The 23,822-nt window shown below is 34.0% G+C and overlaps 1 protein-coding gene and 1 long non-coding RNA gene across 2 annotated transcripts; both read right to left on the reverse strand.

Moving 5' to 3' along the window:
- Positions 1–5,083: 5,083 nt before the first annotated feature.
- On the reverse strand, positions 5,084–13,349 carry LOC112047115 (uncharacterized). The gene is made up of 2 exons (XR_008252166.1): positions 13,066–13,349; positions 5,084–12,048 (listed from the first exon to the last, which is right to left on the reverse strand). It is a non-coding gene; the product is annotated as an uncharacterized LOC112047115 (long non-coding RNA).
- Positions 13,350–15,333: 1,984 nt separating this feature from the next.
- On the reverse strand, positions 15,334–23,745 carry LOC112047094 (V-type proton ATPase subunit S1). Its single transcript, XM_024084016.2, has 3 exons — positions 22,779–23,745; positions 19,706–19,860; positions 15,334–18,557 (listed from the first exon to the last, which is right to left on the reverse strand). Exons 1-3 carry the CDS (start codon positions 23,599–23,601, stop codon positions 18,339–18,341), a joined length of 1,197 nt encoding a protein of 398 aa, XP_023939784.1. The 5' UTR covers positions 23,602–23,745; the 3' UTR covers positions 15,334–18,338.
- Between the last annotated feature and the right edge of the window lie 77 nt (positions 23,746–23,822).

The following is a 23,822-nucleotide window of genomic DNA, read 5'->3' on the forward strand; positions in this document are numbered from 1 at the left end:
GTCGCTCGATCTCGTGTTGGCTTCAGTGTGCTCGTGGCGTTCGAGCCGTCCACATCTCTTGTTGTGTAATTCTTTATGGGTTACTTGGGATAGGCGGGGAGAGTGACTTGAGTGGAAAAGGGGAGTGTTTGATATCAGTCAAAGGTACCTTTAACCCTACACACATTGTTCGCAAGAACGTGACTTCACTCAAGGTCATTCTTCCATTCTAGGGTCTTATTTTGGTTACAGTTTAATTAAGTTGTCCTGACAAGTGTTGTGAATCATAACCTTTGTTCGACATTAGTTTTCTTATATTTGTAATCACTTTGAGTCCTATAATACTTTTTATATTAATTATGGGAGTTGAATTCATACACCACTTGCGCGCTCCCATAACTTCATCTAGATTTGTAACATCATATTCAGTACAGACCTCTCAGGTACTGAGGGTTCACGGCTGTTTCTGGTAGCTCTGCACGATATATGCCTCACCGAGACTAGCGACTGTGTGTGGACTGGCGGAGGAAGACCTGCACCATGTCCTGTGGGAATGTGGCGAGTAGGGGCAAATCCGAGAAAGTCCTCTTTTTCGGGACATCTTGAACTCAGCCATTCAATTACATCAGTAATAAAAAAAGTACAATCAACGGGTTTTAAAGTTATGGCTACTGTGAACTTGGTCTATGGCCTCTAATGTGAGCACAATTAAAAACCTAGTAAACGACACGAGATATACCTATTTATAAAATAATATGTAATTAAAACATAATATTTTTATTATTAACCGACAAGAAATTGTATCTCTTGGATATACCACACTTATTAAAGGGTGTCCGCAATAATATGTAACATAAAAACATTATTCGTAACATAAAAAAAAAAAAAAAATACCGACCGAGTTGAGAACCTCCTCCTTTTTGAAGTCGGTTAATAATTAAGAAGTAATAGGGAAACGGGATCATATTACAAGATTATATGAAGAAAATCCTGCTTATAATTTTTTTTTAATTTATGCCAAAGCTAACAGAACTATGTGTTTCTTGGAGTACACCTTGTTCATATGAAAAGAAGTTTTTGTAACCCGTTTTATTTGTATCTGATTCTAACTCAGTTGCAAAAGCATGTGTAGGGGGATTATCACACATCTCCTCCGGTGATGGAGAAAGGGCAAATGCAACCCGCATGATAAAAAATTGACATGAAGTCTTTTAAAATCATTTCACCACAAGATTTTTGGAAATATTCAGATTTGTGAAAGTACTATGTGAAATCTGAGGATGATAATATAAACATTATCAAAGCGCACGAGATATAATTTATGCCATAACAAAGCAAATCGCAGTAAAACAGGGCTGAAAACATTTTTTTATTGTTTTTACGATCGATTTTAATAATATTTTTACTGACATATCTGAGCATATTTCAATAAAAGTAAATTCGAAAAAAAAGATAGTGGTTGAAGTTCAAAAAAATTAAATACATTGATTTAAATATTAACAAATTTAGTTCATTAAGAGGTTCTTTTTTTATAGATCTACCCCAAGATTTGAAAAAGAATAAACGCTGTTATTAATGTCAAAAACAATGATTATTTATTTTTGACGGCCTCCGTGGCGCAGTAGTATGCGCGGTGGATTTACAAAACGGAGGTCCTAGGTTCGATCCCCGGCTGGGCAGATTGAGATTTTCTTAATTTGTCCAGGTCTGGCTGGTGGGAGGCTTCGGCCGTGGCTAGTTACCACCCTACCGGCAAAGACGTACCGCCAAGCGATTTAGCGTTCCGGTACGATGCCGTGTAGAAACCGAAAGGGGTGTGGATTTTCATCCTCCTCCTAACAAGTTAGCCCACTTCCATCTTGGACTGCATCATCACTTTCCATCAGGTGAGATTGTAGTCAAGGGCTAACTTGTAAAGAATAAAAAAAAAAAAAAATACCAGTGTTTTCACTATACTTTCGGCTTTATATCCAAATAAAGCTAACGTGGATAGAGCACGTTCATATTCATTAAAGGCAAATCCTTAAAATTTTACGAACATACCATTTCCAGTAAAATTAAAGGATATAAATAAGTTTGAGAGATTGAATAATATAAGTGTTAATGTTTGGACTTGATCATGATAGAACATAGAACGCAATACCTCGATAGTTAATGGAACACTCTAATTCACCAAGTGCTGAAAACATAAATATGTTTGGGTGTAACAACACACACACACGGGCACTATTGTTATATCAAAAATTTATCAAGTAGGCAGATAAATTCTAAAATGAGCGCGAAACATATCTGTGATGGATGTCTGCTTATTTTCTCAAAAGAGACTAAACTAAATTCTCATAGGAACGTGACTGTAATCATAAAATAGTGAGCGTACCAGATACCGCTAATGGAGGATAATCTACCTCCAATAAATATGAGCGGAAACTTAAATTACCATTTGTTGTTCATGCAGATTTTGAAGCATTATTAAAACCTATAACAGCAGGGTCATTATGTAACTCGGTGAATGCTTCAAAATCACAGTCACGACAACAAATGACAGCGATTTTTCGTTTTAGCGATCATGTAACGTAGATCTCCCACTGAAATGACGTCATCTTGGATCGTTCTTTGTCTAATGATCATAGAACGGGGTGACACTGAAGTTGTCAAAGTCGTTCGCTTTAAAAACTATCAAAGAGCAGTGTTTAAGTAAAGTTACCTTGATTCCCAATCTTGTTAATTACGAAATACGAAGCTAATAACATTTTTCTTTAATTTTTTAATAAGTAATATTTTGTAAGTAACAATAAAATCACAATTTTATGATTATATTATATCAGTTTTAATGTAAACTATGACGATAGTTGAATAAACTAACTACATTAGATAAGAATTACAAAGTATAATGTGGCAGAGTTCGCAGCTTTGACGCCTCTGTGCTCAGCCAACATGCAGCAAATGCCTTCATAAGGTCACCAATGCCCTAAATACCCCAGAAATATTCAAAAAATATGTCAAGTTCCGTTTGTGCCAACCCACAATGGGAAATCATTATAAATAAGAATGTATGAAACTATCTTTACTTGATTTTTAAATTTATTTGCTTTTGCTTTGACTTGTGTACACTTCTTGAAGTGAATTTAATACATATTATGTTATTTTCGTAGTGTATACGCCAGTCATGTCATTCATGCATCTAATGATGTACGCGGAAGCAGAACGAAAAAAAAGATGTCTCCGCATACAGAGGCGCCGGTTGCGCGATTTAAGCGATCCATTACAGCTACCAGAGACCGAATTCATTGCGAGCTTTCGTCTGACGAAGCCCGAATATCAGCAAGTTTTGTCTAAAATTCAAAGTCTACATTACAGTTACCAGAGACCGAATTCATTGCGAGCTTTCGTCTGACGAAGCCCGAATATCAGCAAGTTTTGTCTGAAATTCAAAGTCTCCATTACAGCTACCAGAGACCGAATTCATTGCGAGCTTTCGTCTGACGAAGTCTTCACCCGGCCGGTCGACGAACAATTGCTGTTCGCAATGAATTAGAGGTAAGAAATATGGTTTTATTTGTATTTATATAGTGAGCTTCCACTTCCTAAGTTAGTTTAAGATTTAGAACAGGGTTATCCAGTACTAGCAGACACCCCACAGTTTGACCTGCATAGTTCCCGTTCTTGTAGGATAAAGTGATATTGGAGATAAAAAGGAAATGTTAAAGATTTTTTCGTGTTAAATCACATCAAACAAATAAACAAAAATCAAATCATTCCTTTTTTATTATAGAAGAATTTTTACAGGTCTTAGCAGCTTTAAGTTTTTACGCAAATGGATCATACCAACGCAGCTTAGACGCCTCTGTGCTGAATAATATGGCTCAGCCAACATACAGCAAATGCCTTCATAAGGTCACCAATGCCCTAAATACCCCAGAAATATTAAAAAAATATGTCAAGTTCCGTTTGTGCCAACCCACAATGGGAAATCATTATAAATAAGAATGTATGAAACTATCTTTACTTGATTTTTGAAATTTATTTGCTTTTGCTTTGACTTTTTCCCTACCCTACCCTACTGCTACCTCTACTCTACCCCTACTGTACCCCTACCTACTTAAGTACTATTATGAATTGTTTGTATGGGAGTATAGAACAGTGTTGTCTAAAGGTATTGGTCTTAGTTGGGATGCAATGATGAAGCATACACAAGTAACATTGGAACTGCTTACCGATTATGATAAAGTTGCTTTTGTTAAATCAGGTATACGTGATGGGGTTTCACAGTGTAGTAATCGATAATAATATTTACATGGGAGATTTTGACGAAAAAGCCCCCTCCATCCTAACTCACATATTTAGATGATATAGCTTGCCAAAATCGTTCGTAACACTCCTGATGGTCCGCGTGGCTGGGAGGGGGGCAGCGATGCCCCACGCGCACGACTTCACATCCGCGCAGTCCTTCCCCCCGTCGCCCGCATATCATGGGAGTGTCTACAACGAATTTGCCTGACTATGATTTAAATGGTTGGGCTATGCCTCAATATCTACCTACTGGTGGTGTTGAGTGGGTTGATTGCGATGTTGATTTTAATATACCTAATAATTCTAATGTGCGCTATATTTTAGAACTAGACTTAGAATACCCACAAAGTTTACATGACTCACATTCAGATTTTCCACTTTGTCCTGAGAATACTGTTATAGGAGGAAGCGGCAAATGTATAATACACTGCACTGAATATTGCACTGGATGAGAGCCTTCTATTGTGGAAGGCTTGATATCGGCCAGCTTATACTGAATCCGCAAAAAGGATGTATCAAAATTTATGAGCTATGAGAATCTCAAACCGGGTATTATTCCTGAGGATTGCAGAGGCACAGCAGATATTTTTTGACGAATCATTCGACTCATTAAATGGTTGTTTTGGTAACTTTAAGAAACAGCGATCCAAAGAGCTTCGCGGATCAGTGACAACAACATCGTCTTTCAAGTCACACATCTTTGTGGAAGAGAGCCAAGATTAAGCTGCTAAAATCTATGAAATTGATAGATAACGACGGGAATAAAATGTATACCATCTAATAATAACTGGATTTAGACAATACAAAATGTTGAGTTTATTAAAAGAAATTACAAAAGGATTACAATTTGAAGACCTTTTGGATGACGCATTTAATTTTAGATCCGAATTTAGAGAATTTCTTTGGCGCTATTCAGTGCCACGGTGTGCGAAATATAAATCCCACATGTACTAATTCTGAAGTTGCTTCAGCTGCATTGTTAGATAATAATATAAGTAGCTACTCTAAAGGATCAAATTGTGAAGAGGATTCTGCAAGAAACATTCTGCAACAGCACAAGAAAAAAGTCACTCTCAAATTGTGATCCTAACGAAATTGATTACAATGACCACATCTCGGATTCTTTCAATCGGCAGATCATTCTGGCGGACATTTATCCGACTATCACTATGGTCAATGTGGCGATGACGTCATTGTTGTTCCCAGTTCCAACTGTAAAGGATCGTGTGAAGAGGATTCTGCAAGAAACATTCTGCAACAGCACAAGAAAAAAGTTACTCTCAAATTGTGATCCTAAATTGATTACAATGACCACATCTCGGATTCTTTCAATCGGCAGATCATTCTGCTGGACATTCATCCAACTATCACTACGGTCAATGTGGCGATGACGCCCTTTTTCCCAGTTCCAACTCTAAGGGATCGAATTATGAAGGGGATTTTGCAAGAAACATTCTGCAACAGCACAAGAAAAAAGTTACTCTCAAATTGTGATCCTAACGAAATTGATTACAATGACCACATCTCGGATTCTTTCAATCAAATCTACATTTGAATTGTGGTTTAAAAAAAATGTAAGAAAAAAATGGCAAAAATTGTGAATTTACAAATTTAAAAGACAGAATGAAAGGAAAATTGCTTTCATACCTAGCTATTCAATAGAAATGTTTTCCGACATACAAGATGTGGTTTCTTACATATTAAGGAACAGTAATATATGTGTAAAAACAACAACTTTTGCGATGAATTGTCACTGGCCATTATATTTTTCCGCAAAAAAAAAATTGACAAAAACGGGCGTTTGATGATCGGAGCTCCACCATTATATAGCATTGCTTGAATGGTGATACATTTTTGCAATAGCTGCAGCATTTTAAACAGCATGTCCCATCAACAAAAACAAATCCTGTCATCTTTATCATGTTATTTGCAGACATGGAAGGACATTAAGAAAAACTCACGTTCTGAAAATCCAGCCTCGTCTCACACTACTGGGAACTGTATTACTGTCCCAGTAGTATCGGACATTACCAATAAGGTGCTGTCCATTATAGGAAAAGAGGCCTCCACAGGCATTGGGCCTGAAGATACGGAAATAGGCCTATGTGTGTATTGTTTAATTCCATTTAATGTGGCATGTTTTTGTCTTTTGGCTAAAATGTATGTTTAAGCTATTTTTTCTACTTTCATGTCGGAAAATCTTTGAAGTTCCAAGGGAGATAATAGAGAATATTCCACCTATTCCCTCATCCCCAGTCATGGCATCCTCCGAATCCATTCCATCCTCAGGCCATCCATCCTTAAAATTGTCATCTACCCCCATCCTGAAAAAAGAGCTTGTTCCTCGACCGAAACATTCTCCAAGTTACAAGAGGAGCACAATAACATTTTAAAAGTAATAATTCTTACTCATTCTTAATTTGTATAGTGGGAAAAACATTGATGCAATAAATACTACGCCAACAAATGTGGTGATGGCGCTATGTGAAAATATATTTGACAAAGGTCACACGCTAGCAACTGATAATTGATACACTAGCTTGTAACTGGCTTATCCGTTATTGATGAAGCAAACCCATTTAATTGGCACATTGCGAAAAAACAGAAGAGGATTGCCTAAGGCTGTTGTTGATTTGAAACTGCAAAAAGGTGAAACAATGGCTATGGAGAATGAAGATGGAGTAACAGTGCTTAAATGGAAAGATAAGAGGGACGTGCTTATGCGGTCGACAAAGCATTCCGACAAAATTGCTGTGGTGGTAAAAAAAGGCAAACAGATTCGGAAACCAAAAGTTATTTTGGATTATAATAAATCGAAAGGGTCTGTAGACATGACTGATAAGATTGTTAACATAATATCATTATGGGTGATAGAAATAGCGGGTGATAATTTAAGTGAAGCAAAAAGATTATATGGAACGCCAAGTAACATTCAGATGTTACGTAGTCGAGGTATAATCAATCCTCAAGTGCCAAGCAACCAAGCTATTTTAGCAGCGACCCAAAGACTGATGACCACGGTCAATTCAGAACACCTGGACATGCCCAAGCTCGCGGTCACCCTCGTTACTCGCCTGTGATAGAAGAGGAAATACTCGAATATTTTGAAAGACATACGCGACGAAGTACTAGAGTAGCAGCGAGAGATTTCGGAGTTAGTAAGTTCTGTGTATGGAAATTGTTGCACAAGGAAGGAATGCACCCTTTCCACTATCGACGAACTCAGTCTTTATACTGATCCACAACCACGTATGTCTCTGTGCAGATGGCTCATCGAACATCCCGAAGAAAACATACTGTGGACAGACGAGTCCACATTTACACGTGCGGGTACGTTCAACATCCATAATGAGCACTGGTGGACAATGAATTATTTTCCAAACGCAAGTAACCATAACAAATATGGTTGAAGAAACCAATTCGCAACTGAGGCGCATTTTTAACCCATTACTTGAAGCACTATCACTTAACAGAGTGGAGGCAGCAATGCCTTGATAAAAAAGTTGATGAAAGGATTTGATAGGTTCTCTATCAGTGTGAACTGGAAAAATCAATTTAATAAATATTTCAAATGACTTTTATTAAAATCCCTTATTTATTGTCTTTTACTTTAATACTGATGTATTAAAAGGCACAAATACCTTGAAAGATAAATTGATGGCAGCACACAGCTACTTTGTCAATACGAAACAATTTCAATTTGTGTAAACTGAAAAAAATCAATTCAATGAATGTTTCAATTTAACTTTCAAGTTTAATTTAATGAACAATAAGAAATAATGAAAAATAATAAACGTTTTTTCTATAGACTATATTAATAGACATACAAAAGACCAAACATCCTCTTTGTCCTGACAGCACACAGCTTTTTTGTTAATACCAAATAATTATTTTTACAATTAACATTAACACTCATGTGTATATTGTAACTTAAAAACAGTATTAATATTAATAAACTTTATGTAGGACTGCAGATATATATCAAGATTTTTTCCAGTAGCAAGTTACCATAATATAAATATGGCTGAAGAAACCAAGTCGCAACTGAGGCGCATTTTTAACCCATTACTTGAAGCACTATCGCTCAACAGAATGGAGGCAGCAATGCCTTGATAAAAAAGTTCAAAAAAGATTATAAGATTTGATAGTGAATATCAATGTGAACTGAAAAATTCAATTTAATGAATGTTTCAATTCATTTTGATTCAAAACCCTTATTTATTGTCTATTCTTCACTTTATGCAGATATTTATCACAACTTTTTTTTCAGAAGCAAGTAACCATAATAAATATGGCAGAAGAAACCAAGGGGTAACTGAGGCGCATTTTTGACCCATTGCTTGAAGCAATATCTGTGAACTGAGTGGAGGCAACAATACAATAAAAAAGTCAAAAAAGATGATAAGATTTGATAGGTTTTGTGTATCAGTGTGAACTGAAAAATTCAATTTTAAGAATGTTTCAATTCACTTATATTCGAATCCTTAGTTTCTTGACATAAAGAAAGAGACAAGGTGTACCATACTGAATGACAACCATCTTATTTACCGTGACAGCATGCAACTATTTTGCTAAAATGAACTGACATATTTGTATATTGTAAAATGAAAAATACAATATTAATGAACATTACATAGAACCTGCATTACAGGACTGCAGATATTTCGTTTTTTTCCAGACACAGGTGTAACCATGATATGGCTAAAGAAACCAAGGCGCAACAAAGGCTCATTTTCAATTTTGACATCCCATTGCATGAAACACTGTTGTCCTTTTTTTTTTTTAATTCTTTACAAGTTAGCCTTTGACTACAATCTCACCTGATGGTAAGTGATGATGCAGTCTATGATGGAAGCGGGCTAACTTGTTAGGAGGAGGATGAAAATCCACACCCCTTTCGATTTCTACACGACATCGTACCGGAACGCTAAATCGCTTGGCGGTACGTCTTTGCCGGTAGGGTGGTAACTAGCCATGGCCGAAGCCTCCCACCAGCCAGACCTGGACAAATTAAGAAAATCTCAATCTGCCCAGCCGGGGATCTAACCCAGGACCTCCGTTTTGTAAATCCACCGCGCATACCACTGCGCCACGGAGGCCGTCAATGATGTTCAAACAAGTAGAGGCAGAAATACCTTGAAAGAAAAATTGATGGCAACACACAGCTATTTTGTCAATACTAAACAATTTCAAATTTTTATCACAACAACCAGTTTTCATAGAGTTCAATTTCAATTTTATAGTAAACTGAAAAATTAATTTTAATTTAATGGATACTCAGAATACAGAAAACATCAGAAGCCACGTTCATTATAAAGCACGCATTGTAACTGTAACTGTAGCAGGTCACACAACACAGCCCTCACAGAGTTACAAATCTCTTGTTCGTGAAAGTACACCAAGAAAAGAGTAATTTCAACGGCTTCATTCCCATGCGTGATCACACCTTCTGATGTTTCCTGTATTCTGAGAATGGATGTTTCAATTCACTTGGATTTTCATCCCTTGTTCGTGTTTATTCTTCACTTTAAAGTTTAATTTAATGAGAATACAAAATAAACGTTTTATTTTGAAAAGACATACAAAAGACTGATCAATCTTTTAGCCCTGACAGCACACAGCTATTTTGTTAACACTAAAGAATTGTTTTTACAATTAACATTAACACTGATGCATTATTGTAAATTAAAACAGTGTCAATATTAATAAACTTTATGTAGGACTGTAGATATTTTTCAAGATGTCTTTGCAGAAGCAAGTAACCATAATAAATATGGCTGAAGAAACCAAGGCGCAGCTGAGACGCATTTTTAACCCATTACTTGAAGCAATATCGGTGAACTGAGTGGAGGCAACAATACCTTGATAAAAAGTCAAAAAAGATGATAAGATTTGATAGGTTTTGTGGATCAGTGTGAACTGAAAAATTCAATTTAAAGAATGTTTCAATTCATTTTGATTCAAAACCCTTATTTATTGTCTTTTCTTCACTTAGTGATATATTTATCAAGACTTTTCCAGAAGCAAATAACCATAATATGGCTGAAGAAACCAAAACGCAACTGAGGCGCATTTTTGACCCATTCCTTGAAGCAATATTGGTGAACTGAGTGGAGGCATCAATACCTTGATAAAGAAGTTCAAAAAAGATTATAAGATTTGAGTGAATATCAATGTGAACTGAAAAATTCAATTTAATGAATGTTTCAATTCGCTTTGATTTTAATCCCTTGCTTTTTGTCTATTCTTCGATTTATGCAGATATTTATCAAGACTTTTTTCCAGAACAAGTAACCATAATAAATATGGCTGAAGAAACTAAGGCGCAACTGAGGCGCATTTTTGACCCATCACTTGAACCAATATCAGTGAACTGAGTAGAGGCAACAATACCTTGATAAAAAGTCAAAAAAGATGATAAGATTTGATAGGTTTTGTGTATCAGTGTGAACTGAAAAATTCAATTTAAAGAATGTTTCAATTCATTTTGATTTAAAACCCTTATTTATTGTCTATTCTACACTTTGTGAGATATTTATCAATACTTTTCCAGAAGCAAGTAACCATAATAAATATGGCTGAAGAAACCAAGGCGCAGCTGAGACACATTTTTAACCCATTACTTAAAGCAATATCGGTCAACTGAGTGGAGACAACCATACCTTGATAAAGAAGTTCAAAAAAGATTATAAGATTTGAGTGAATATCAATGTGAACTGAAAAATTCAATTTAATGAATGTTTCAATTCGCTTTGATTTTAATCCCTTGGTTTTTGTCTATTCTTCACTTTATGCAGATATTTATCAAGATTTTTTTCCAGAAGCAAATAACCATAATAAATATGGCTGAAGAAACCAAGGCGCAACTGAGGCGCATTTTAAACCCATTGCTTGAAGCACTATTGCTCAACTGAGTGGAGGCAGCAATGGCCTGATAAAAAAAGTTAAAAATATTTTACAGGTTTTGTATCAGTGTGAACTGAAAAATTCAATTTAATGAATGTTTCAATTCACTTTGATTCCCTTGTTTACTGTCTATTCTTCACCTTACGCAGATATTTATCTAGATTTTTTTCCAGAAGCAAGTATCCATAATAAATATGGCTGAAGAAACCAAGGCGCAACTGAGGTGCATTTTTGATCCATTGCTTGAAGCAATATCGGTGAACTGAGTGGAGGCAACAATACCTTGATAAAAAGTCAAAAAAGATGATAAGATTGATAGGTTTTGTGTATCAGTGTGAACTAAAAAAATTAATTTAAAGAATGTTTCAATTCATTTTGATTTAAAACCCTTATTTATTGTCTATTCTACACTTTGTGAGATATTTATCAAGACTTTTCCAGAAGCAAGTAACCATAATAAATATGGCTGAAGAAACCAAGGCGCAACTGAGGCACATTTATATCTATCAACAGAGTACAGGCAGCAATGACCTGATAATAAAAGTTAAAAATATTTTATAGGTTTTGCATCAGTGTGAACTGAAAAATTCAATTTAATGAATGTTTCAATTCACATTCCCTTGTTTATTGTCTATTCTTCACTTTACGCAGATATTTATCAAGATTTTTTTCCAGAACCATAATAAATATTTTTTTTTCTAAGCATGCACTTTGTAGCTGTTGTAGTTATCATTTTGTTGTAAAAAGGATTTTACTATCTTCCGGCCTCCTTTGTTTTTGCTTTGCGATGCAGAAACCGTTATCTTCAATTTCATTTCTTGGCATACTTTTATGAGTAAAGATTGATTTCAAAATTGTAGTCCTGATGAGATACTGCAAATAAAAAAAAAAATGGTTATTAATATACTACCAATCATCATCATCACAGGATGCAATATTATGAAAAAAGATAAATTCACAAATATATATAATCAATATAACATAAGTATATTAAGTGCTGTAAGTTGAAAATTATAGCCGAGGCGATATTGCAGCTCAAGCCGACGGCGAGAGCTATAGTAAAAGAGAATAGAAGTGGAGGCTGTAATTATCAAATACCATGTTTATATCAAACATATCATACGTTTTGTGTCACAATTGCGAGGAAACACACTTTGAACACACTTTCTGAAAATGAATATGCATCTATGCCTGTTAACTGTTTTCTATTTGATGACATTTGTCATTTTAAACACAGACAGTGAAGTGCGAGCACCAACCTTTTTTTAGGCAAATGCACCAAAAACAGCCAGTATTACTAATAAAGTAAATTAATATTTTTGTTTTTCCTTTACAGTTAAATGGTTGTCATGTATTGTCAAAATTATTAAAATTAAAGAATTAAATGTTTATTTATTATATTTTATCTCACAAAGTTAATTTTATTCATAAAATGTTGAACACTTTTCTGACATAAAAACTTTTTGCTTACATGGATGGATGGACATGTGCAATTTACTTTACATTACGGCACATGTGCGTAATGAGATTCATTACAATATTGAAATTGTTGAAATATCAGATACTATAAGAGCTTACGTGATATTAATATTAATTTTTTATATTAACTTTACAAGATGGAAGTTGGTGTGGTATTATGCCACCATGACTCTGAGCACTATAGGTCTATGGTCTCAGTTTTTATCACTATTCTCTATCATCTGAACTAAAAGTGATAATTACAGTCAGTTTTACCGCCAAGACCAAAGTTTTTGGAAGCAAGCAGCATCACCTAGGCGACCATTAAAAATAGTTTCACCCAATTTCACTTTGAATTTAACTTCGGAATTCGATGCGGCAGTAAAAGCAAGTAAACAATCTCTTGACTACATCTTACAAGTTACAACTTACTTATTCACGGAGGCATTGGAGGGACGCGGAACCTTCTGAAAGAATAACGAAGAGAATTCCAGAATCTTCCTTTGACCATGCTTAACAGCGTAAATCTTTGTTAAAATACTTGTTGGCGTAAATGTAACAGCACCAGTTTTGTAATTCAGTCTCTGACGTCTGACCTATGGTGTGTTCCGTATTTATTTCACTTTATTGTATTTTTACTAATTCTATTTAACCTTACAACGGAACGGGTAGGCTCACGCCAAAAGTCAAAACAAGATGGCGATCATATTATACATATTTACTCAGGATTAGCTATTGATATTTGATATTTCTTTGGTTGGCTTGGCGGTTATTCTTACCACTATTGCCCATACCTATTTTCTGAATTCCCCACTAATCAAAAAAAAAATGGGGATCATGAATAGATTTGGAACTCAGACCAAAATATAATATAATTATAAGTTATTATCTGTAATTAGTGTGAAATTTGAAGACTTTCGGGCAAATTAACTAATTAATAGGTACGTACATAAAAACAAAGATTGTCTGTATTATATGTTTGTGAAATAAATAAGATTAAAAAATTTTAAAAACAATTGAAAAATATTTATCGTAATTAGGTGAGAATTCGTACATTAGCTTCTATCTTATAGCGAAAATATTTTTTAAAAAAACATGTTGGACTATTTAATATTGAAAGTGTATACTCGCACGAGCGCAAGCTAGATAGAGTGGCGCTGTAACACGTAACGTTATTAAACGGTTTTCCTCCCGTAAGGAGGGATTATTAAAGTTAATGTTTATAGCAATACCATATACGCTACAGTTAATAGTACATATAATATGAATACATACTTTTATCATACAATGCAAGACATGGTTATGGTTAAAGCTATTCATTTTTATATAATAAAGTGTTTCTTTTTCCCCCCACAGTTGTGGACTTTCCTATAAGTTGGCAACACAGTTTCGTATGTTTTTTTTTTTCAATATACTGGCTCGGAGCTCTAGTCATTTACAGCCTCGCAGATTCAATAAAACTCCTTGGTATAATATGCAATAAAACCAAAGAACATAACTCCAATGAGAAGAAATGAATCTACTTAGATGAAAAATTTGGATTTTTTTGAATTAAACAATTACGCATATTAATTAAAAACATTAAATAATTACGCATAATTTTGAATTACAATCAAATGGAGAATTTTGATTTTAAAATAGTTGAAGAAACCAATATTATTGGTTTTTCCAATTTTTCAAACCAAACCAATTTTCAAATCAATGTCAACTCAGGATTATTAAATCGTACCTTGGTTGTACACCATTTGTTCAAATGGCTATGTAGAACTTACTTGAAATTAATGTGCGCTTAGCTTACTGTCTGTACCTAATTGTTTATTTCCGCATAATCTCAATCTCTCCAAAATCTTTGTACTGAAAGATATAGCAGGTTATTGAGAAACATAAAGGCTAATTTTTATCCTGAATAAAAAAATATATGTTCATATTTTCATGCGGTATAATGGACAAAGCCACAGGATTCCGCTAGTCTATGAATAAAACAGCTTTCGAACATACGTAATAAGCATTTATTTCCTTAACATTTTAACAGTAAGGTACTATCCAATTAGGAAAACACCTAACAAATAATTATTTTAATAATTACTCATACACAGAAAAAATTGAAAAAACGGAAAATGTTCTTTCATTATTTTTATTATTTCAGTAATACTTTCATCAAAACAACAAAGAAATAATAATAAATAATATGTTGCATAAACAAGTAATCCAAAAAAAAAATATTTACAATTGGTGTATAGTTTACACAAATAATTATGATTTCTGTAATATTTTTCGCTTAAATCCTAAGCTTATACGAGCGGAGTTTAAAAATATTTTAAGTAAAAAAAACTTTACTTGGTGATATTTCAAAAAAAAAAGTTTTTAATTTGCTAAAAGAAAGCAAATCATTAAAACACTACTCTTATTTAACCAAAAAACTTTAAAAATGTAAGAAATCCAAACATATATAGGTAGTTTGTATGAAAATAAATGGTTTTCTTTTTCACTTATTCCGTAAAATACTATATTTTCTTGGAGCATACTACATTTTTTATAGCTAAATCTCGAAAAATACTATATTTTTCTCAAAAAAATGTTGGCAACCCTAGCATCACCCCACACGCGCCTCTCGCGTCTTGTCTATGACCCGCAGCTTATTTCCGAGACGTCAAAAAAATTGCATCCGAATAGATCCACGAAAGGTTACAAATAAGTTTCATTATTTTGTAATAACAGGATTCCTTTCGTTACACAAAAAAGACGTAAATCTAAAACCCCGTTCGTATAAACCATTTTATGAAATTCACTTATAATAAATACAAAATTTTCATTTCCCATTAATTACAATAGTTCAGCCATTTTGTTATTCGTAATATAACATTGGAATGAAAATATTGGATTGGCACTAATATGGAGGGCACTCATTTTCATTAATAAGACAATAATTTTAATTTTGTTTTAAATCTACGCCATTATATTTGTTTTGAAGCTCGGTATATTTAGAATTGTTGTTTTTAAGAAACAAACTAATTACAATTTATAGTACAAGAGCTGGTGGCACAATAGGGAATATGCATAAATCAAATCAAATTAATTAACTATTTATTTCTCTTGTATTCTGGTGTTTAAATGCTTAAAATATGTTCGATATTTTAAGTATATATCTCTAGAAAACGTCAGATTTATTAATATTTTATCATAGTTTTTGTTGTCTGAAATTCAAAATATGGAAATAAAAATGCATATTCTCTATTGTTATCATTGTCTATGGATTGGCTCCAATTTTTATCGATGACGAATTAGCTCTTAAATGTGATCTTACCATAAGGCAAGTAGCACAACATGATTCAAAAGTTCTAGTCCTTATTTATACATATATTTTTTTTATATAAGGCAAAATTCTTTGCTTGTTCCTTATCACTCTCGCCAAAAATATTAAGATTTAGTATGACACTTTGTTTTTTAAATTGTTAATAATTGTTTTAAAACAACTGCAAATCCACTGCGAGTCCATTCGAGTCCATTACACGAACCGAGTATCTTTGACGAGAGTGAAGTGCGTATATTATCAGAATTATTCTGGAAGCATACTACTCTTACAACAATACAAATAGAATAGTAATAATAGGTTTTACACGAAATTCAATAAGCTTAACACACATTACAACAACGCATACATCAGTAATGAAAACTCGTATGACGTCATTGTAATAGTGATGACGTCATCCTTGCTGACGTTACTGGTGCAATAACGTGTGATTAGTTGTACACGGCACCCTAAGTAAGACAAAAGATGAACATATCTCCCACGGTATAGTCAAATGCAATATTTGACGTTTCGGAACATCGTACGTTAATACAATATTTTGGGTATCACCGGTTACATAGCGGCGCGGCGGCAGGGCATCACACAGCACGCATTTCCCTAGCTTATTTATGAGACGTCATAAATATTGCATCCGACTACACAGCGTTTATAAAGACGACCAAATCACAATTCACACTTATTTTTAATCTACATTCGTATCTGACAGGCACATAGTCGGTTTATTTTTTTCTATATAAAAAATCTAATTTACGTTCACATGAAGTTGTGTCATAGACTGTCATAGACATCTATGACGTTTATTGTCTCATTGTTTTAACAAAGTTGCGCAGTTTTATTTATATGTATATAGGCCGTAGACAGTGCACCGAGGAACTTTTTTGTTTTGTACATATTTTTTCAAAATAAATACTTATTTAATTTTTTTTTTTGATGATGAGAACTGTACAGTAGTAAATAACAACTGATTATTTTACCAAAATTATTATTTTACACAGTTTTTAAAATTAATTTTGGTAAATTCATTATTTTTCGAATGTTATTCAAAAATTAATGAGTGAATAAATGAATAACAACCAATAAGAATAGCTACCACTATAATATAGATGAAATAGTTATGTGTTTGATTAAGGTCTTTGAATTTTTTTTAATTTAAAATTCAGGTCTTTCTTCTAATATTTGACAATTTTTTCTTTATTTTCACCGCACATCAAAAAAAAGTGTGGCTTTATGTAACCACAGTGAAACTATAAGCGCCGCCATATTGGCCTTGGCGAAAAATTTGAGGCGATTGAAAGAAAAATGTCTTCATTTTAATAGCCAACCACCCTCATTATTTTCAAAATGAAGTCTTTATTCAAAATGTATAATTGTAAGACTACGTTTGAACGTAACTTGTGTCTATTTTATACAAACATTCGGTACACTGTCTCTTATACTATCTACAATACAAGCTTCTTCTGTTATCTATGGATCACACTTACAATATTTTTTTTTATCAACCAATTTCAATAAATTCGTCCATTTTAAATTTTTATTCTTCAGATGTTAAACAAATAGGCTCTTTCATTAAAATTGGTTGTATTTTCTGTAAAAATTATCTACATTATAATAATAATTTTTGAAGCAGCTTTTCATTAACAATAATTTACTTTTTTTTATACAAATATATTGAGCTATATACGACGTGTACTCTATATTATTTGGTGCATCGATTTTCGAAAATGCATTAAAAAACCAGCTCATTAACAATTTCAATATTTTGGTTTATTTGAAATCAACAAATATTAAATATTGCAGCCACACCAACAGAAATTCAAAATATAATATTGATAGAATATATACCCAGAGGTACAATTATCCGCCCACTTTAATACACTCGCGTCATAATAAAGTGGGCGGACAATTGTGCCTCTGAGTATATTTTGAGGAAAAAAATGTATAATTACTAATAATAATTTATTGAAAAGACCAGACATTAGGCATATGAATTGTGAAGAGGTTCCTCATTTAGGAACCTTGACCGATAATTGCTTAGATAAAGCCTTGCAAACGGAGCAGATTGTTTATAATTTTTTAACAATTATATAGTATATTTTTTTAGATTAATTATAGTTGTTTATTTTATACTTTGTTAAAATGTAAAAAAAGAATATATCCATACCAATATTTTAAACGCAAAAGTATCTACTACCATTTCACAGCTAAACCGCTGATCAAATTTGGATAAAATTTGGTAAATGGATAAATCGGCCTCAGGAACAGAACATCTCCTTCAAAAGAACCCTTTGTTCTTTGCAGGTTTTAAAAAAAAACATGATTTCCACTAGATGAGAGTAAAAATATCGGCATGCAATATTTAATATCAAAACATTGAGCTGGATACCAAAACATACATTTACTCTCCGGCGTTGATGGTGATGGTTTTTCCCTTGGGGTCATCAAACCGGTCCATGGTGCGGATATCCATCATCATCATGATGCCGTAGAAGGTGATGGCGAGGAGGATGAACACCACAAACAGTCCGGACCAGATCGGAACAGAGAAGAACCCAACGCAGTTGATGGAGTCACCGTACACCAATGTTTCGTTGCTCTCTGCAAAGTATGGCTGCACCTGAAAAATGTTACCATAAAATTGTAAAGAAAATTTATTTCTCATTTTCCTCAGCATAATATGAGAATACCAGTGATTCATTTCATGGCAACCCTAAGAAAAACACCATTAAATATATGACATTAGGGGTCTCTAGTAGGGTTGCTAACATTTTTCCAAAAAAATATGTCATTTTTAGATTTAAGCTCCAAATAATATAGTACACATAAAGAATATATAGTATTTTATAGAATAAGCAAAAACTATATTTATTAGCACTTTTTAGATTCTTCAAGAAATTTTTTGTCAAAAATAATAAAGGTTTTTCACATTTAATTTAAAATTAATGAAAATTAACAATAAGATATGTTTGGATACAATACACTATTGCTTCTGTCGAATATAACGTAAAAATATAGTATTTTTGCGTACTGTATACTTCTTCAACAGTATATAGTATGTAGACCCGAAATATAGTACAATACTATATATTATAGTATGGTTGGCAACCCTAGTCTCTAGTGAGTGACTGTGAGCCTTCTTATGAGACCTCAGAGGCCTTAGAGACTAAAATGCTTGTTTAGCCCTGCTGTGGAGTGATAATAACAGTGTTTTTGAGTGGTGAAAAAGGATTTTTTTATTTTTATTGATAACTTTTTTATTTATTTCGCTCTTACAAAATTAAAACGTACAATAATTTCCACTAACTAAAACAATACTATTTAACTAAATTAACTACCTAAACTATACTGGCATAAAAATAAAATAAAAGGAAACAAAATATTTTTTTTTTTTGCCGAGCTGTAATTTTTAGTGAGACGAATATCTAAGCAAACTAATCTTATTAGATTATCAACCCATATTTGGCTCACTGCTGAGCTCGATTCTCCTCTCAGAGTGAGAGGGGTTAGGCCAATAGTCCACCACGCTGACGCAATGCAGATTGGCAGACTTCACACACGCTTAAGAAAAATTTCTTGTATGCCGGTTTCCGCCTTCACCACGTGATATTTAGTTTCATAAAATGCACATAACTGAAAAGTTGGAGGTGCATGCCTCAGACCGGTTTCGAACTTACACCCTCCGTAATCTGAAGCAGAACTCATATCCATTGGGCTATCTCCTTATACTATCTTATATATTATATACTCCTTATCTTATTAGCCTACCTTAATATCCCGAAACTGCACAATCACTGTCTGGTTGGTTGTGTTGCTGAAGGTGAGGTCCTGGCCACATCGGTAGGAGAAGCCGAGCGGAACGAACAACTCATTCTGTGGTAGCAGCCCTACAACACGACTGGCCTGCTGGTATGTAACTGAGCCTGGAAATTGTGATATCACAAATTAAGTATCTTATAGGTTGTAATGCCGAAATATGTCGACTCTAGCACAATAGGCTAGTTGACACTTTTTTTTAAATAGTCTCAAATAGTTTATTATCTTTCTACAACATTTATTATTATTTTTTGAGAATGTAGAATGACAGACTAACCACATATCCATTTTCAGTTAGGTCATTATTAGGTCATAATGCTGTAGCAAACAACCGAAGACAGGTAACACGCATACACCCGTTAGATCGGCTGTCTCATCATACAAGGGAACGGATGACGATTCAACTGATACCAACGTTACAACCCGAAAAAAACCAATTAAGAGCCCCGGAACAACTTACTTATCCGATGACAGTAACTATATAACAGAATCCACTTTACGAAATATTCTTAAACAGGAACTGTCGTCAACCATACAAAAACTTGTCACAGCTCAACTTAAGACAATAAACGATCAAGTATCAGGCTTCGGGGAGTCCATGTCTTTTATTAATGCGCAGTTTGAACAACTTAAGGATGCACTTGAAGAAAAGACTACTATAATTGACCAATTAAAGACAGAGAACACTCATCTTAAACGATTAAATCATCCAACGATGCTAAATTACTACAAGATGACTTAAACAGAATTATCAGATGGTGTGATAACAACCACATGACTCTTAATGCTAACAAATGTTTCCACATTAAATTTACTCGAAAAAAAAAACCACTTGTTTCTAGTTACTCCATTAATAACACGATATTGCAAGAGTTATTGGAAATAAAAGACTTAGGAGTCACTATGGATAGTAAATTAACGTTTAAACCTCACATAAATAATATTGTTCAAAAAGGTGCTCAGCTTTTGGGATTTTTAAAACGCAACACAAAGGGGTTCTCTTGTAAGACCAAAATTATTTTATATAATGCCTTGGTGAGATGTTGTCTTGAGTTTGCTAGTGTTATTTGGAATCCAATCTACAGTACACATTCCCAACGCGTTGAAAATATACAACGATCGTTTACTAGGCATCTTGCCTTTATATCGACCGGTATTTCGCATAGGATGCCCTACCACCAGCGACTAGCGGAGTTTGAAATGTTACCGCTACGAAGAAGACGCGATATGATGGACTTATGCTTTCTCCACAAGATTTTAAATAACAAAATCAAGTGTGGTAACATACTTGAAAGGGTATCCCTAACAGTCCCGCGTAGATATCCACGCTACCGTACTATGAAATTGTTTCATATTCCTTTTGTAAAAACTAACCTTGGTATGCAGGCCCCCATTAGACGAATATGTGCCAAGTATAACGAAGTTTCTAAAACTATACCGGAGATCGACATCTTCCACAATTCCTTCTATGTCTTTAAAAACAAGTTGCATGACCATTTTAAACTCCATAATAATTAAATTGTCTCTATTATTAGTAAGATTTAGTTTAATGTTAATGTTTTTTCTTAATATTTATTCTTTTTGTTTTGTATAATCCCTAGTAAATTAATTTAAAAATTGTATTTAATTAAGTTAAGTTTTCTTCTTTATGCTATTGTTTTAAAATTGTATACTATTTTATAAATTTTAAATTAGGTAATAATTAATTTTGACCTTTAATCCTTCCTATAAATTTGACATATTATAATTAGTTTAGTGTTGACATATAATTATATAAATGTTATGTGCGCCTATTGTTTATATGCATATCAGAACTCTTTAATATGTGTTATCTTATGTTTTAACGTTTAATATGTGTATTGTTGGCGTGCTTTATATAAATAAATAAAATAAAATAAATAATATTTATTCACTTCTTGAGATTTGTATAGAACTTAAAGCTTCAAAAAGCTTCAACTTGAAGCTTTATAGAAATACTAGAAAACAAGAAGTATGAATTTTTCGGGATAAATGGCAGTCTATGTCAAATAGTACTTGTAGAGCTTACTGTGCCATGGGAGACTAACATTCCGAAAGGACCACAGTATTAAAGGAAATGAATATTATGGCCTAACAAATGAACTAACTAAAAATGTATGTATTTAGTCTGTATGCCGTAGAAGTAGGTGCGAGAGGATTACCAGCTAAATTTTTCTATAAGTTGCTTAAAGACCTTGGCCTCCTAGAAGTGCAGCTAGTTTTATAGTAGAACGAGTATCTAAAGCTGCTCTAATAGGATCTTACCAAAGTTGGCTAGGCAGGGAGAACAACACGAGCAGAGAAGGAGTGTTGATCAATCGTCAAGGAATTCCTTAACCCTACATTCTGTAGTCAAGTTCAAGACTCTGCTTGGAGATTTTCTCTCTACCATGCGATGGACCCGGCACCTGCACGGTGAATCCATGGGATGCTAAAATATTCTTCTATATCTATTTCAAATTTGAGTTAAATTATTTCAGTAGTTGCGGCGTGAAAGAGTAACAAACATTCATACTATCAAAATCAACAGTTTTTGCAAATCTCGGGAAACCATGGATTTTTTCAGGACAAAGAGTAAAATCTATTTCCATTCCAAATTTCATTAAAATCGGTCCAGTAGTTGTAAAGACAAACATTCAAACAATACAAACTTTGAACCATTATAATATTAGTATGACTAGTTTTATTCCAGAAAATTTCATGGTTCCCACATAATTTAAAAATGGAGAACTTCATGAAAAATTTCTTTTTTTTTTTTTTTTTGTTCTATTATCCTCGTGCGATCAGTCGACAGACTATGAGGAGAGGTGTTGTAAGTAAATTTGGCAGTTCAAAAAGCAATCTTCCCCAGTGGGAGCAGCTCCATGTAAATGTTATTTATGGCTTTCAATCAAAATTGCCGTCTTTTCAAGCGTTGAATCGTCTATGGTATAGTTAACTGTACAGCCAGGTGATTCGGATGGTTTCATGGAAAACTTCTAATAAAAATAAATATTGTGATACTTACTGAAATACCAATACCCAGCCTTGGACAGGAAGTTCAACGTCAGACTGACGTCACCAAAAGTTAAAGTTGTTGACATATTCTGGTTTTCATTGATTACCGAACTTGCGCTATCAATCGTAGTTACATTAGTCTCCACGCTGTCAACGTTCAACAAAACTTTGTTAACGTACAGTTTGAGCCCATCAAACGTGCCGTTCTGCAAATCTGTGTTTCGTACATCACGACGGAACCTTTCATGGGATTCTGACACAGTCCAAGATGGATTCTCTGCGGTGTAGATAGCTACAACATCTTTATACTGTTCCACGAGCTTGTTATACATGTTCTCCATTAAATCGTTGTGTCTACGCAACAGATCAGCTCTAGACTCGTCCGCTTTAGCGTCTTTTAGCTGTATGAACAACATTTTTCCACTGTCAGACTCAATTTCCGCTGACAAACCATTTTCGGTCACTTTTACGCGGCGTACGTTCTCTGGGTCGGCCAAACGGTTGAGGACGGGCAGAGGATCGTCTACAGCGGGTAGATAAGTAGCCCCACTTATTAGGGAATGTAAATAAGGGAACACTGATTCGCCTTCGTCGTCTTTTATCGAAAAGTCTTCGACTGACAGTGTTTTGTCGATGAATACTACAGTGAACGGGTCACCTGCTAACTGCTTCTTCAGTAATCCATTAAATTCTGGTTCCGTGACTCTGGACAAAGGGTTAGCCTTCGACGAAGTCTTCAAATCGCCCCATATAAATACAGGCACCTGTACCTCACCATACGTAGACGCGATACAAATCACTAAAAAAGCTAACACTAAACGGCAATAAGCCATTTTCAAGATTATTACTAGTGGACGTTACGTTTGACTATTAAATTTAGTTAAATAGGACTTCGTTTTAAACCCAAAATTGTTGTAAAAAGGCGAAAAAATGGGCGATGTCAATCAAACATCGGGTCATGTGAAAAAGAAAATGACAATTGTCTATGGGGATCATATGATTAATTTCACAGAGTATAATCACATTAAATGATTTTGTCTATGGATATCGGTAA

This window comes from Bicyclus anynana, chromosome 26, assembly GCF_947172395.1.
Source record: "Bicyclus anynana chromosome 26, ilBicAnyn1.1, whole genome shotgun sequence".
NCBI classification, from domain to species: Eukaryota; Metazoa; Arthropoda; class Insecta; order Lepidoptera; family Nymphalidae; genus Bicyclus; species Bicyclus anynana.

Bases quoted from the DNA above. Each gene is read 5' to 3' on its own strand.
- LOC112047094 (XM_024084016.2), bottom strand. From the start codon at position 23,601: ATGGCTTATTGCCGTTTAGTGTTAGCTTTTTTAGTGATTTGTATCGCG. The intron at 19,861-22,778 runs GTAAGTATCACA...CACAATTTCCAG, and splicing joins GGCTGGGTATTGGTATTTCA to GCTCAGTTACATACCAGCAG. The intron at 18,558-19,705 runs GTAGGCTAATAA...AACATTTTTCAG, and splicing joins TGCAGTTTCGGGATATTAAG to GTGCAGCCATACTTTGCAGA.